The following is a 17,265-nucleotide window of genomic DNA, read 5'->3' on the forward strand; positions in this document are numbered from 1 at the left end:
TGGGTGTCAAAGGAACCTGCAATTGTTGCCCATTCCTACTTGCTCTTAGGTGTGATGGTGAGCTTTCTTGAAGTCCATTTGATGTAGATACACCTACAGTGCTGTTAGGGATGGGAGTTCCAGGATTTTGATCCAGCAACAGGGATACATTTCCATGTCAGAATGGTGAACAGCATTATGGGGAAATTGCAGGTAGCGTTCTTGGATATCTGCTGCTTTTGCCTTTCTACTTGCCAGTAAATCATGGGTTTAGAAGTTGCTGTCTAGGGAGTCTTAGTGAATTTAAAAAACTGAGCAACTACCATTTTAGTGGGCGAACAGTTCATCTGTGCTAAGGCCATTAGGTGGGTCTCCAGAACACTGTTCTTTTCAATCCCATATATACAGGGCTGGCCAAAACAAATTCTAAAGCTTGAAATAACCAGAGTCTTCCACTCAACGTTGCACATGCTGAATGACTTGAAATTCAAACGTATTGAAAGGCAACATTTAATTACAAAATGATTGGATTTCTCATCTGTATATTGTACACTAACTAACTGTCAGCCACTATCACCTAATAGTCTCACATTCTAGTATTTTTTCAAGCATAATCATATGCAGCATATCAACAGCAAACACCATATGGCATTAAAACTCTCATTCTGTGCCAATAACTGCTACTGTCCCCAAATGAGCCAATTAAAGAATTGCATCATCTCTAATACGAATGTACAGTTTCTTTAATTCCTTGGTCACAAAACCAGGTACAAAAAGGTTTAAAGCTTCATTCATACAATTTGTGAACAAAAAAAAAAATCAGAATACTGCTTAATCTTCAAAATTAAGCCTAAGCAGTTTGAAGAAAACGTCACAGCAAAATCATTACATTCAACTATGACTGGCCATTTGAAGCACTAATACACAAATTATGTTGAATATTTCACAAATATTCACCCCCTCACAATAATCAGTACACAAACCTACATCAATAGCTTTGGTTCAATATCATCTCTCCAAATCTAGAGACAAAGGAGTCGTCAGTGGACTGAAGCGTTATCTATCAGTTTCCCCACAAATGCAGGTGGAGCTGCACTGTTTCTCTAGTATTTTATGTTTTATTTAATTATGTTAGTTGTTCCGTGGATGACCTAGGCATGGCTATATTTATTTCCCATCATTATTTGCACTCAGGAGCTGTTGAAGACTCTGAAGCAAGTGTATACATGACTGAGTGGCATGCAAGGCTACTTCAGAGGGTACTAGAACGCAACCAGTTGGATCATATATGGTCACACAAAATCAGGACAAGATCAGGCCAGATCTACCATTTAATAAGATCACAGTTGATCCGATCATAGCCTTAGATCCACATCTGTACAAAACGCTAGTGCAGCCTCATCTGGAATATTGCGTGCAGTTCTGGTCGTCCCATTACAGGAAGGATGTGGAAGCATTGGAAAAGGTGCAGAGGAGATTTACCAGGAGGTGAAGGCCTTAAGAAAGGCTGAGGGACTTGGGTCTGTTCTCATTGGAGAGAAGGCAGCTAAGAGGGGATTTAATAGAGACATACAAGATGATCAGAGGATTAGATAGGGTGAACAGTGAGAGTCTTTTTCAGAGGATGAAGGGGACATAGCTACAAACAGAGGAGTGATAGATTTAAGACAGATGTCAGAGGCAGGTTCTTTACTCAGAGTGGTAAGGGCGTGGAACGCCCTGCCTGCCAATGTAGTTAACTCAACCACATTGGGGGCATTTAAACAGTCCTTGGATAAGCATATGGATAATGATGGGATAGTGTAGGGGGAGGGGCTTAGATTAGTTCACAGGTCGGCGCAACATCGAGGGCCGAAGGGCCTGTTCTGCACTGTATTGTTCTATGTTCTATTCCCACCTACACCGGATAAACCTTCACCCCTTTGTTGAAAAAGTCTACCTACCCTTGCTTTAAAAATATTTAAAGATTCTTCTTCCAGAACCCTTTCACACAGAATTCAAAACCTCAGAAGCCTGAGAGAAAAGTTTCCCCTCATCAGTTTTAAATGAGCAACTCATTTTTAAACAGCGACCCCCAGTTCTAGATTCCACCACAAAAGGAAACATTACCTCCATATCTACCCCATCAAGACTTTCTGGATCTTTAACATTTCAATCAAATCACTTCTTACTCCTCTAAAACTCCAGCAAATACAAGAAAAGATTGAGCAGGCTTGGCTTATCAACCACGTAAATCTACCCTGCACTGTCTCCAATTCATTTACATCCTTCCTTAAAAGAAAAGCAGACTAATATTATGAGCAGTAGTGCAAATGCCATCTCACCAAGGCCCTGTATACCCAAAGCATACACTACTGAGTTTTGTACTTAATCTACCTCACAATAAATAACATTCTATTAAACTTCCCAGTTAACAGTAAGATTAGTGACTGGTATGCCTACAAACAGCATGTATTTCAACAGTTCATCTTAGTATGTAATAAAGAGAGTGTTTATAATGGAGTCCAAACCTGAAGACCATTTTTGGCTTTTACTTCTTGCATACAATCTATTGCAATTCATGCACGAGGATACCCCGGTCCACCTGTACCCCCTGACTTGACAATCTCTCATCAGTAAGATAATATACTGGTTTATTCTTCCTGCTAAAATGGGCCATTTTTCAACATAATACTGTTTTGCCACATCTTTGCCCACTGATTTATCCTATCCATAGCTTTGTAGCCTCCTTAGACACTCATAACACAATTTTTTTTTGGTCAACTATTCTGCCCAATCTGACATGCAATTCTTTCCGCAATTACATATTTGTTTTCTTAGCCTGTAACTACCTTTAACATTTCTAGTTAACTACAGATGGTAGATTTATTCTTTGGCATTTTTTGCAAGCGTTGGAATCTACTTGCTGTGTACTCTGCAATATCTGCCAAAACTTCTGTCATTACATTTTTATTGATCTAGCCTCTAACCCAGTCTACATAATTCTTTGAAGGGATGAGGACATCACTGGCTGGGCCAGCATTTACTGCCAATCCCTGGTTGCCTGGGAAATGGTGGTGATCTGCTGCCTTCTTTAACCACTGCAGTCTACCTGGTGTTGGTATACCCCAAAATGATGTTAGGGAGGTTCAGTACTTTCACACAGCAACACTGAAAGAATGGTGAACGGCTTACAGGGAAGACTGCAAGTGGCAGTGTTCCCTTATCTTTCTAGATGTCAATAATCGTGGGTTTGGAAGGTGCCATCTAAGGAGCCTTCATGAATTTCTGTAGTATCTTGTAAATGGTACAAGCTGATGCTATTGAGCTTCAGTGCAGCAGAAGCGCACCCTCTAGTTTGGAACTCCCCACTATGGTTGTAATGTCAATCAAACAGGCTATCATCCTGGACGGTATCAAGATTTTCAAATGTTGTTGGAGCTGCAATTATCCAAGCAAGAAAGGAGTATTCCATCACATTCTTGTCCTGTGTCTTATAGATGGTGTACTGCCTTTTGGAGTAAGGTAAGTTAATCACGGTAGGACTCGGAGCCTGACTGGCTCTTGTAGCCATAGTATTTAAATGGTGAGTCCAGATGGTAACCCACAAGGCGTTGATTATGGTAGAGTAATGGCAATATCACTGAATGTCAAGAGGTGATGGTCAGATTCCTTCTCGTATAGTTATTGCCTGGCACTGATGTGGCACAAATACACTTTCCATTTGTCAGGATAAACCCGCATATTGCCTAAACCTTGCTGCATTTAGATACAGACTGTTTCAGTATCTGAGGAATCACGAGTGGTGAAATCATTGGTGAACATCCGTACTTCAGACATGATAGAGGGAAGGTCATTGATAAATCAGCCAAGATGGTTTAGGAGGCAGGTGATAACACTACCCTGAGGAACTCCATCAGTGAGTTCCTAGAGCTGAGATGACCGACCTCCAACAATAACAACCATTTTCCTTTGTGGTAGATCTGACTCTAACCAGAGATTTCCCCAATTCCCATTGGTTAGTTTTGTAGGCTTCTCAATGTCTCACTCATTCAAGTACAGCCTTGGCATCAAAGGGCTGTCTCTCACCTCAGCTCTGACATTTAGCCAATTTGCCGATACAGTCATAGTCAGAGATATACAGCACACAAACAGACCCATCAGTTCAACTCATCCATATCGACCAGATATCCTAGATAAATCTGGTACCATTTGCCAGCATTTGACCTGGTTCCCTCTAAGCCCTTCTTATTCATATGCCCCCATCTTCACTCTCTAAATGCTGTAACTGTACCAGCCTCCACCACTTCTGACAGCTCATTCCACACACGCACCACCCTCTGCATCAAAATGCTGCCTCTTAAGTCCTTTTCATATATTTCCATTTTCACTTTAAAACTGCACCCTCTAGTTTGGAACTCCCCCACTCCAAACAAAAGACTTTAGCTATTCACCCTATCCACATTTATAAACCTCTATTAAAAAAAGTCACCCTCAACTTCAATGCTCCAGAGAAAAAGCTCCAACCTATTCAGCCTCTCCCTATAGCTCAAACCCTCCAACCCTGGCAACATCCTTGTAAATCTTTTCTGAACACTTCCAAGTTTCACAACATCCTTTCCATAGCAGGGTGACCAGAAATGCACACAGTATTCCAATAGTGGCTGAACCAATGTTCTGTACAGCGGCAACATGACCTCCCAATTCCTATACTCAATGCACAGTCCAACAAAAGGCAAGCATACCAAATACCTTCTTCACTATCCTATCTATCTGCGCCTCCAATTTCAAGGAACTATAAACCTGCACTCCAAGGTCTCTTTGTTCAGCAACACTCCCAAGGACCTTATCATTAAGGTGTAGAAGTCCCACCCTTTATGCCAGATGAGTGTTCAGGCCCTCAATTTCACCAACTTAAATTTACAAAAATAGTTTCCGACTTGGTTCTCTCTCCCTCAAAGAGAATGAAAAATTTATTCATACTAATTTATTAATACCATCTCATTACAACGATATTAGATTACAGTCTAGTCTCTGGTATACTGAGAAGTACTGTTCTGAGAAACGATCCCAAAAACACTCCAGGTGCTCTTCAAAATAAAATTGAAGAACTGCAGATGCGAGAAGTCAGAAGCAATGTAAACAGAACTTGCTGGAAAACTCAGCAGGTCTAGCAGTATCGGTCAAGAGAAAGCAGAGTTAACATTCTTCAGAAGGGTTACTAGTCATTTTTTGGGCCTGAAACATTAACTCTGCGTTCTCTTCGCAGATGTTGCTAGGCCTGCTGAGTTTTTCCAACAATGTGTGTTGTTCGAGGGCCTGTTCATCTAGACTACCTTTGCCGATCTGACTTTTCCAGTTTATATGCAGATTAAGATTTCCTAGAATTCTCATCATGCCTTTCCGACAAGCTCTCATTATTTCTTCCTTAAACGTTTCATCCAACCATGAGGTGACTGTTAGGAACATGCATATCACATCAATATGTAACAGAATAAACAGAGTGCTGAAGAAACTCAGCAGGTCAAGCAATGTATATAGAGAGAGAAACAGAGTCGAGTCAATATTTCAAATCCCATGAGTCTTCTTCAGAACTGAAGACTGCTGGAAATTGATGGCACTTGCACTGGAAAAGAAACAACTGGGACAAAGATGACGATGTCAATAGCAAAAATCAAAGCTATTGCCAGTGTCAGTAAAACAGTGACCTGGGCTCAAAACAGGTATTAATCATTGCTATTGATGTTCAAAAATCAGGAAGAGGGAGAATCAAAATGGAAGACAACATTCATGACCTAAAGTTCTTACTCTCAATATTGAGCCCTGAAGGCTGAGAAACAGATTAAGCGCGGTGCTGTTCTTTCAGCTTGCTTTAAGCTTTACTGAAAGCAGCAGGCCTAGAACAGAAGTGTCAGAAACATGCATACAGGAACACGAGTAGAGCTTATGAGCCTGTTCCAGCATTCAATATCACAGCTGATAATCCATCTCATACTCTTTCCCAATTTCTCTCCATAGGATTGAAGGCATCAAAAGATAAGAACTATATCTATATCCTTCTTGAAAGCCATCAACATTCTAACCACAACAGTCCGCAATGGCAGAGAATTTCTCATGCTCACTACTCTCTAGGTCGAGAATTCATTCCTCGTTTGTTCTAAAAATAAAATGGCCTAGTCTTAAACTATGACCCCTGATTATCAAGAACATCATTCCTATATCCACCCTGTTCACTCCTTTGGGACTTTCATCGGTTTCTACGAGGTTCCCCCATTCTCATTCTTCTCAACTGTAGAGAATATTGTCCAAACTGATCCAATCCCAGCCCATACATCAGTCACACCATCCCAGGAGTCAGTTTGCTAAACCCTCCTTGTACTCCCTCTATAGCAAGAACATATTTCCTCAGATAAGGACACCAAAACTGCACACGTTAATAAGATGACACCAAGAGTAAAATCCTGTACAATTGCAGCAAGATATCCCTGCACCTGTACTCGAATCCTCTCACTATAAAAAGGCCAAAATACCATTTGCCTTCTTCGCTGTCTGCTGCACCTGCATGCTTACCTTCAGCAGTTAATGTACAAGGACACCCAAGTCTCATTGCACCGTCATCTTTCTCAATCTATCACCATATTAAATTGCTTGTTTTTGATTCTGAAACGGACATCTTCACATTTATTCATCAGCATTTGCTATGTATCTGCCCATGAGCAATGAGAACAAAAGGAGCAAGTGAATATTTGTCTTTAATATTTCTTATTTCTAACCAAAGAGCTTGCACAACTTGATTTCTAAAACCTACATCATCCCTTTTGTGCTAATATCAAAATTAGTAAACAGATCCAGGCCTCTATATTTGCATAGCTTCCTCTTGTTGCTAAATACCTTGAAGGGTTTAAGGTTCAGGCACCAATCTATACAATCCTGTTGCTAGAGAGATAGCAGGAACTGCAGATGCTGGGAGAATCTGAGATAACATGGTGTAGAGTTGGATGAACACAGCAGATAAGCAAGGCGGCTGACGTTTTGGGCCTAGACCTTTCTTCAGAAAGCCAACAGCAATCCTGTTGCTATGACTGTTATGGCCACCAGATCATACTTATTCATTTCTACTTACACTGTCAGTTGATATGGTTTGTTTTGAACGCTACAGGGAGTCAGGTCCAGTACTTTTAATTTTACTCTTTGTAAACTCTAGTCTTCTCCATAGGTTGACTCAGATTCATGTCGATTATCTGTCCACAGTCTGTTTAACATTTCCCATATTAATACCATTCTCTTTGATCTTAACGCCACTGATTTACCACCCCTTCCAAGCTTGATTTCTCAGCCTTACTAAATTAATTTAAAATTCTCTGCACTGCCCTACTCGTGCAGTCAACAAAGAAGGGCCCCAGCACATTCAGGTTGAGAACACCCTCTCAGCACAGTTCCCACTTTTCTCAGTACTGGCATCAGCGTCACACAGGCCAAAACCCATATATCCCATGCTAGTTCTTGAGCCACACATTCAACTGTCCAACCCGATTTTCCCCCAAGCCAAACTGAGTGTGTCTCAGGTAATAAACCTAAGATTACCACCTTTGAGGTTCTGGTTGTTTATTTGGCACCTAACTCCTCAGCCCGACTACATAGAACCTCCTTCGTGTTGCCTACGTAGTTTTTACCAACATGGACCATAAAGGCTGGATCCACACCCTCACACTGCAAATTTTCTCCAATCTTGAAAATGCACTGTGAAGCTTGACAGTGGCTAGGCAACATATCCATCTGGATGCTCAGTCTTTGTCAATTACCGCACATTACTTCTTACATGCCCTTCCTCAACAGCTTCCTGTACACAGTGCCACTGTCAATTAGCTCATCCATGAACTCTAAGATTGAGTTCTTTTCCCCTTATAATTTCAAATGCCTCTTGTTCATCTTATGGTCTAGATGTGGTATTTTAAGTATTCACATTTCAAAGGCCTCTATTACCTTCCACAGCTAGTTGCCTTACAGACCAGGTTTCTGAGCCATACAGGAATGTTGGTAGAAATAGAATTCAGCAGCCCACAATTTCATCCAGACAAGATGAAAACACCTCAAAACTGTTGTATAACTGCAAAGGAAAGACCCCTGCCTTCTGGGTTCCTTTACCTCCCACACTCCCAATTGCATTCTCCCATCCCTGAATATTGACCAAATCAGATGTCACCCCCTTCAGAGGCATGACTGCCTCCAAATACAAAGAATCCAAATAATTAAAACCCTCCCTGATGGGGTGCAGCATCTGTTACTCAGCCTCCATCTCAGAGTCTGAGCTGAAACTGTTGCAACTTTAAACATTTGCTGCAGACATTACATACAGATTCAACTGAATTGGTATAGCAGTTGGCTTTTACAACAGATCAGACATACCTGCACAAGGAAAAACATTTATCATGTCCATTATTGATCTTCTAAAAGGCGTGGCAATAAATAAATCCTCTCAACTGTTAGATCAGTACCGATTTATTTTTTAAAAAGGGTATAAGCTGAATAATGAGGGGCACAAGGTTACATTGTTCCTTGAAGGACATGCCTCCCCATCACTGCTCTCTTTCTAGCCCACCAAAAGACACTTCCTGCAGCTGAAAAGAACAAACAGAAACATTACTTCTGGATAACAGCCTGTCATCTTTCGATACAGATACCTAACTGAGTGGGGAAAAAAACTCCCAATACTTACAGCGGCAACTAGCCTCACTTAGCAACACCACACCACATCTCAGCTTCAAATACCACATCAAACTGCTGTGCTGTTGATCCCTAGCACATGAGAGATCATAATATTAAGACAGAGGGAATAGCAACATGCATGTCTTCACTTACTGTGCCAGATTCATCCAGGGCAAGTATGCAAACTTTTTCACCTCCTCCTTCATTAAGTACCTGAGGATCAACTTTATGATCCAGGTGGCCACCAGTAACAAGAATTTTCTTCAGGTTTAACTGCCTGCACACCCAAGAAAATAATTAAATTCAGCACCTCCTGGAAAGATAATTGTCATACATAACAAAATAATTAGTTATAACAGAACATCCAAGATATGACAAAGAACATTAGAAGGCATCAGATTCCATAACTCTACTAGGCTTGCAACTGGATATATTCTAAATAGTGTTGGACTTGTACCTGCACTCCTGAGTGAGAAATGTCTGGAATAACCTGTTGTGTAAAAATTTTAATGTCAGGATTTAAATTTCCTTCTCAGTAACTTGTTTTTAACTACTTCTAGGCTGGCTGATTGGAGGTCATATTTTGGATTTATTTTCCAAGCCACTTGAGATTTTGCACACCTATGGGGCACTCATTATTTTCTTTAAATAAAATAAACTAAAATTATTAAAAATTTTCTCAAGTCATAACAATAATAAGCATAATTAGATGCAGAAGAATCTGGGGTGACCCCAGAATCTTGAAGGTTACCATGCAAATAGAACATATAATTACAAAGCTAATAAAATATTATTTATTACAAGCAGAATTGTGTACAAAAGTAAGGAGATTACAATTCAATTATACATAGGGCATTGAGACCATGTCTAGAGTACGGCACTCCAGTATAATAATATTGGAGTACAATTGGTTGCCTTACCCTCTACAGGAAGGATGTAATAGCACTTAGAGGGGGTACAGAGGAGGTTCACCACAACGCCGCACAGTAATGAGAAACTGAACTATAAAAGGTGAGACTAGATAGGCTTGGATTGTTCACAGCAGAGAAGGATTGGGGGTGGGGGGGGGGGGGGTGGGGGGAAGGATGATTAAGGTGAATAAAAAGTGTATAAGCTTGAAGGGTATGGACAGGGTGAATAGAGAGCAGCTGTTCCCCTTGGTTGAGAGTTCAATCAAGGGAGAGCATACTTTTAGGGTAAGGGGCAGAAGATTTAGAGGGGATTTGGGAAAAAAAAACTTCTTCACTCAATAGGTAGAGGAGTCTGGCGCACACTGTCTGGGAAAGTAGTAGAGGCTAGAAGCCTTACAATCTTTAATAATATTTGGAGGAGCACTACAAGCTGCATAACAGTCAAGGACATGGGACAAGTGCAGGGCATTGGCATCATGCACGTTCAGTGGTGGTTATGTCAGTGCAGACTCGATGGACTGACGTGTCTTTTCTGCACTGTATGTACGTATTCAACAAGGAAGCCAAATGCACTGGAAATAGTCCAGAGAAGGTTTACTAGACTAATAACTAGAATAAGCAATTTGTCTTATGAGGAAAGATCAAACAAGCTATGCTTATATCCACTGGATTTCAGAAGTGCTGGCGGTGTCTTGATTATAAGATGTCAAAAAACCTCAAAACCCGACAGGATGCATGTGGTAAGATTGCTTCTTCTGATAAGAGAATGTTGAACTAGGGGTCACTGTTTAAAAAACAGGGTTAGTCATTTAAGTCCGAGATAAGATGATTTCCTTTCTCAAAAGGTTTGTCTCTCTTTGGAACTCTTCTTCAAAATTGGAGGAAGTATAATCCTTGAATATTTTAAGACAGAAAAAGCTACATTCTTGATTACCTTCTCAATATCAACCTTGTCAAGCCATCATTGAATCCTCCATGTTTCAGTAAGATTTGCTTTTACTCTTTTAGGCCTGACCTACTCAATTGATCCTCTTAAGACAACTCCTCATCCAGAAATCAACAAGATTAAAGTGCCCATTCATAAAATGCAAGCCCTAAACAACAAACGTGGGTAGCTCTGAATAATATATTGTAAGTTCAGAATATCACCAGGTACCACCAAGAACTGAATCTACCAAATATTCAGCTTGATTTTTTCTCTCCCCATTCTGTGCATGAGCAACTGAGATTCCATCAAAAACACGGTCTTATAAAATTCAGGTCCACAGACACTCAATTGCAACTCTTGGAAAAATCCCTAGAGTACAACAGCTTTAAAATAAAATGAAGGAAAACAAATACCTGGAAGCAATTTTCTTGCATTGATAGCCTGTCAACAGATAAACATCTCCTTTTTCCGTAACACACACAGTAGCCCCATCACTTGCTGCTGCCAGAGAGATCACTATGTCCTTATGATGCAAAGCAGATACTTGACGAGGTGCAAGCACACATCGTTCCCCATTAGGATCCATTAAGTAACCTTTATAAATAATTCAGATAAAATGGGAAATATTGGCAAGCTTTGGCACTGAAGTAAATCACATAGTTTCAGAATTAATTATCAGTGTAACAATAAAATATTGGCAAAGAAAAACGTGGAGGACAAGACCAACAGCCATGTATTGTGAGCAGCTACAAATATCATAAAATTAAACTGATAGATTATAAATATAGATCACTTTAAAATACTTCTTAGCAGAGCAGATAGTATGCTAACAACAATATTATCACTGAAATGTCTCTAGAGAATTATACGCCCTTAATTTGGAACAACAATATGATAAAAAACGCCACAGATTAGGAACATAAAAGATGGTAGTGCAGCAGTGTCTTTTCACTTATCTGACAAAGGTCAAAAATCCTACTCAGAATAACAGAACAACAATCACCTTCCTCCAACAACTGCAAGAGTCTCAAGTTCATTTAACCATACACTAAACAATCAAGGTATCATATAGATGCAAAGATCGACGGTATTCAAAACTAAAAGTGTCACACTTTTCAATTCTAAATGTCAGTGTTCACTTCTAAAACTGACCCAAATATAATGGGTTCATCGTGTATTTAACTTGGAGTTATAAAAGCTGGCAGTACTTAAAATTAAAGAAAGTGAATTAAAATTCCAAATGAAGTGAAAAGAAAAGAACTTTTTGTTAAATACAGTAAATTAGTGTATAATGTCACAGCTTTATGCAGATTTTTCAGTCACATGCAATGGTGAATTAGCCATGCTAGCTCTGCAAGCATTATGTAAGCAGCTTCTACATCTTACCAAGCTGGCCACCATTCAGACCCATGGTATACACCGCTTCCCTTGTCCATAGAACAGTGTGAAACCTCCCCACAGCAACTCCAATCACAGTTCTTCCTTTAAGGGTTTTGGACTGTACCTTCGCAAATGTTTGAGAGATGTATAGATTCACAAATATTAAGCAATTAAAAGCACAAGACATTCCCCTTCGTATTTATTTCAAACCAGTTGTTTCCATATAGTTTTACAAAAATCCTTTATATCATCGCACATCGTACCCTTATTCAAGCACCACAGTGATACAATGTTGTCAAAAGCATATGCAACTGAACTGAATATAAATTCAAGACTGCAGTTTCTATATAGTTTTAAGCCCTCCACAAGGCACACTCAAAATTTTGCACTATGTATAAAGGTTTTGAAAAGGTTACAAATTTCACAAAACATCAGGTTGAGAGCAGATTTGGAAACACACATTCAGGAACAGCTTTCAAAAGCAATGTTAAATAAAAATATTTAATCCTGCAAAAAAAAGTTTAATTAACAACTTTGGATATACTAATTAGGAACTCAAAGATTATTTGATTTTACAATTAAAAAATGACGACTAAGTGGAGCGCAGTAAAACACTAGGTATTTCCAGAGGAGCCTTCACATTTAATGAAGTGACAAAAAAAAAAATTGTTCAACTTCAACAGCTACAAAGTGTCACAAATTTCCTTGTTGACTCCTCCCCAAATCATAAAATACAATCACAGGACCTTGCATTACAGAAAAAAAGTACATTCCATGCCAATTCCTTTCAATGTAGAGGCTTGGAGAGATTTGCTTCTTACTCATTTTTTTAAAAAAGCTATCCAATTAGCCCTACTTGCTTGTTTTTCCCTCATAGACCTTTCAGTAAGTTTGCCACCCGTTATGGGAGAGTCTAGACCAGACTGCATAATCCCAGAATAATTTATTCTCTCAAAAGGGTAGTGAAAAAAGGGGGCTATTTAGGGTGGGTTGCTAAGTACATTCAGGCTGAGATCGTCAGATTCTTAACCAGTGAAGAAATCTAAGGTAGAGAAAAAGGCAGGAAAGTGGAGTTGAGGATTATCAGATCAGCCACAATCTTATTGAATAGCAGAACAGACTCGATGGGTTGAATGGCACACAGACCCAAAAGTATTTTGAAAGTTATAAAAATATAAAAATTACAAAATTCAAGACCCATCCCATGAAATATGATTGAACCTGAACAGTTGAAAGTTCCTATTCTATAAGAATTTGAAATTTTCCTACAATTTTGTTTAGCTTCTCTCTAATAAACAGACTCACACTGAAAATTCTGTTATTTCACATTACTTTCTTTTGAAAATGTTGCTGATAATGACCCTAAAAAGTTCATGTTTACATTAAATGGTTTAAACAATTTGTCCCTTTTTAAGAACATCAATAGCCCATTGACATGCATCTTCAAAAGAATCTCCCATAGGTACCTGTCTTGGTATGCTACTGTTGACTGGTGGGGGCACAATGCCCAGCTGACAATAAGTATTCAGTCCAAAAGCATAAACAGATCCATCTTCTGTTAAAACAATTGTATGGTCCTTTGCAGCTGCCACCTGAAAACAACGATGGCTTGCTAAACTTTCCACTAGTCGAGGAACCTTAGAAAACAATAAAGTTATGCAGCAAATGCACAGTACACAGTACAATCAAAAAGGCTCATTAGAAGTGTTTACACAACTTGCCTAGCAATGTCCTGCTAAGCAGCTGAATAAAATAGACCAGAAATATTCAATGACAGCTTCATTTATACAGTGCTCTAAATATACAAATCTATCATTATGTGCTTCACTGAGAATCAGTGAAGAACAAAACTACAAAACAAAGTTGACAAATATTAGATGGTGTTCAAAAGAAGGGTTTTAAAAGAGGCTCCAAAATATGACAGGGAAATGCAGAGGCAAGAATGTTTTGGGAAAATTATTGCAGGGCACAAAGCAACCAATGGTGAAACAATGAGATAACAAAGGTGTCAGGCTGGATGAACACAGCAGGCCAGGCAGCAGAGAAGCAGGAAAGCTGACGTTTCGGGTCTGGACATTTCTTCAGTTTCTGAATGATGAGAGATTAACCAATAAAACTTTGAGGCACCGGAGTCCATAAGTGTCAAATAAGGGGTGGCAAATGTACATTCTAAAATATGACCTCCATGTCTTCAGATGATATTGTAAGAAGTGTCATTGTGTTGACGAGAAAGAGGTTGAGGAGCATTAAAAATCATGAAGGGGTGGGAAAAGAATACGTTGATCATGATGTTCCAGCTAAATCTGGATAGACGACAGGAGTCAAGCAAAGACAATTTCACTGAACTAGACAATGAGAAAAGGATAAAACGTTGGCCGAGGTGATGTGATGAATTAAGAGAAGAAATGGGCAATGCGGAAAAATGCACCAGAATCTCAAACACGAAAAGGGCACCATTTGTAATAAAGGTTGTTTTAGTAGCGTAACAAGGTTAAAAGCAAGATTGAAAGAACTTACTTCACCAGATCTCCGAGACATAACACATTTAAGGACTTTGGGACAAGGAAAAAAGACAGAGGAATGAAAATTGATTTATGGTCAGATATCAAGTTTGGACTTTTTGATGAGTGGAAATCTTCAAGACGGCCAAAGGGAAATTAGGTATGGAGCAGTTTTGTGGAAATAGGACTATGGGACTCAGTAGTGGGCTCCATTGGTCAGATGAATTTTGAGACGCCACGAGGAAATAAACAATTCCAAAGATTTACAACCCTGTGAGTAAGAACGTTTTCTTCATTTCAGTCCAAAGTGACATTCACCCTTGTTTTTGAATTATGCTCCCTGGCTCTAGACTTCTCAATGAGGGGAAACTTCATGCCTGCTTCTACTCTAAGTACTTTGCAAGTTTTAAATTTTGGAAATCTTAGTGAAAAAGGCCAATGCAATATTTGCACTTGCTTTGAAATTAGCAGTTGATAAGACAGCATAGAAAGATTTAACCAAATGAAATTTTGAACCAATAGATTCTAACAGGAAATTAAAAGAATTCCCACCCCGAAATCAAGGTCCAGAGATTGTTGGGATGCTAAACATCTGGCCGTGATATCACATACTGACCAAGTTAGAACAACAGTGCTAACCAAAGTATCGGATATCGTACATTCTATTCAAGGAGAAAGTAGCACCCTTAGGAGAGAAACCGGCAAGGAATTCAAAGAAAATTACACACACTTCAATACTGTTTTTATACAGAACTTACAATTAATTGTATTTCCATTCCAAAGTCTCAAAGAAATTGCTCATTAAAAGCCTGTGCACGTTCAAATAGGGCCATTGCAAAAATCATTGCCTTTAACTGATCCCAGTAAAATCTTGTAATGCATCCAAGTCTTAAAGCAAACTCATTCTGTACCCTCACACCAGGTGGCAATGACAAAACAACTCGTAACAATCCTGGCATTCTCACTCAGACATAGTAAGAATTGCCGATACTAGAGTCAGAGATAACAGAGTGGATCTGGAGGAACACAGCAGGCCAGACAGCAGTGGAGCAGGAAAGTTCACGTTTTTGATTGGATCCCTTCTTCAGAAGAGTATAAGAGCAAATAGAGTAGAATCAATATCAATATCGTGTGTTGAATGGTGTATGATAGATTATATTTGGAAAATTGGAATTAAAATGAAGGCAGATGAACATGGTTCGGTTTAGAGTTCCCTAAAAGGTAGTTTATTTAAAAAAAAATCAGAAACTCCTTTGAAACAGTAACCTAAGTGCATCAATTGAAAAGAAGCATGTTACTGCAGTCAACTGCCTGGCATGACTCCTGTAGTGTTAAATGGACAAAACATTTTATTCTGTTGGATTTTCAATAGACCAGAAAGCCACTGGTTTTGGCTTTTGGGACTAGTTCAGAAAATCTCTCTCAGCTGGAGAATCAAGCTTTTAGTTCACAGAAACCAGTCATGCTAGCTTCAGTTTGCGGGACTTCTAAGCCAGGACAATTTGGATAGAAATCTTAAGGTTCATCACACCTGTAAAGTTTCATGCCAGATAACTCTGATAAGAATCTTAAAACCGTTCACACATCTAAAGGGAAAGAAATGAGGAAGAATCAATTAGGTAAAAATGAGTTGAAACAGGAATGAAATTTCTCTGGAATTATGTATCTGAAAAAGGAGTAAAAAACAAAAGAACTGCAGATGTTGAGAAAGGAGTGTTGGGAAACAAGTTGAAACTTTGTTTTGCACTGTTATGATCTTTCTAACTGCATGTCCATATATATGGCTGTTTGATTATTGTTCATTTTACATATTAGCTTATGTTATACTATGAAAGAACATCTGCAACCTCACTTGACTTATCAGTGATTAAGTGTCATGGTAACAAGCTATAAAAGATAAACTTATGATCTATCAAAGATAATGGGAACTGCAGATGCTGGAGAATCCAAGAAAACAAAGTGTGAAGCTGGATGAACACAGCAGGCCAAGCAGCATCTCAGGAGCACAAAAACTGACGTTTCGGGCCCAGATGAAGGGTTAGGGTTAAGGCCCAAAACGTCAGCTTTTGTGCTCTTGAGATGCTGCTTGGCCTGCTGTGTTCATCCAGCTTCACACTTTGTTATCTTATGATCTATCAAGCCTGATTTCATTCTGGAGTTTGACTTATCCAGTATTAACATCAGCTGAGACCTGATACCGCAGCATGTCAATCATTTTAAGGAAATTCTTTGAAATTGGATATCTGGCTTTGGATAATTTGGAACAAATAGGTATTTGAATTTGTAGAAGGCATTTGTTAATGCACCACATGAAACATTATGGCAAAAAAAAAAGCTCATTATTTAGGGATCTAATATATTGACATAGGAAATTAACTAGAAAAGAAATGGGCATAAATGGGTGAAATAAAGATGAAAATAAAAATGTCCCAGGATCAGCGCCGAGATCTCGACGATTGACAAACTGGATGAATGAGCCAAAGATCTGGCTGTTTAAACTCTATTTAAAGGAAGGACCCAAATGTGTTACAGGCAGTTTATAGAGGTTTACTAAACTAATACATGGAACAGGCAAATTATCTTATGAGGGAAGAATAGACAGAGTCGACTGGTATACATTGGAGAGAAGAATAACGGATGCCTTGATTGAAATATACAAGATCCTGACGAGTCTTGACAAGTTAACAATGGCAAGGATACAGAAGAACAGAGAGAGAGAGAGAGAGAGAGAGAGAGAGAGAGAGAGAGAGAGAGAGAGAGAGAGAGTGTGTTAGGAGTAGGACGTTCACCACCAATCTACAAGATCATGGAGGTGGTGTCCGAGGCCTCAAATCATCTTTTATGCCAGCATAACCCTCAACTCATTAATATTTTTAAAATA

The 17,265-nt window shown here is 39.2% G+C and overlaps 1 protein-coding gene across 2 annotated transcripts in view; it reads right to left on the reverse strand.

The window, feature by feature from the left end:
* ibtk (inhibitor of Bruton agammaglobulinemia tyrosine kinase) overlaps positions 1-17,265 on the reverse strand; it is a 120,617-nt gene that overhangs the window by 64,842 nt on the left and 38,510 nt on the right. For both annotated transcript variants that reach the window (XM_059645277.1, XM_059645276.1), the window contains 4 exons: positions 13,346-13,520; positions 11,890-12,003; positions 10,917-11,097; positions 8,818-8,941 (listed from right to left, as the gene is read on the reverse strand). In XM_059645277.1, coding sequence (XP_059501260.1) covers positions 8,818-8,941; positions 10,917-11,097; positions 11,890-12,003; positions 13,346-13,520 — 594 coding nt within the window. The remainder of the gene's footprint in view (positions 1-8,817; positions 8,942-10,916; positions 11,098-11,889; positions 12,004-13,345; positions 13,521-17,265) is intronic.

This window comes from Stegostoma tigrinum, chromosome 4 (genome assembly GCF_030684315.1).
Source record: "Stegostoma tigrinum isolate sSteTig4 chromosome 4, sSteTig4.hap1, whole genome shotgun sequence".
Lineage (NCBI taxonomy): Eukaryota > Metazoa > Chordata > Chondrichthyes > Orectolobiformes > Stegostomatidae > Stegostoma > Stegostoma tigrinum.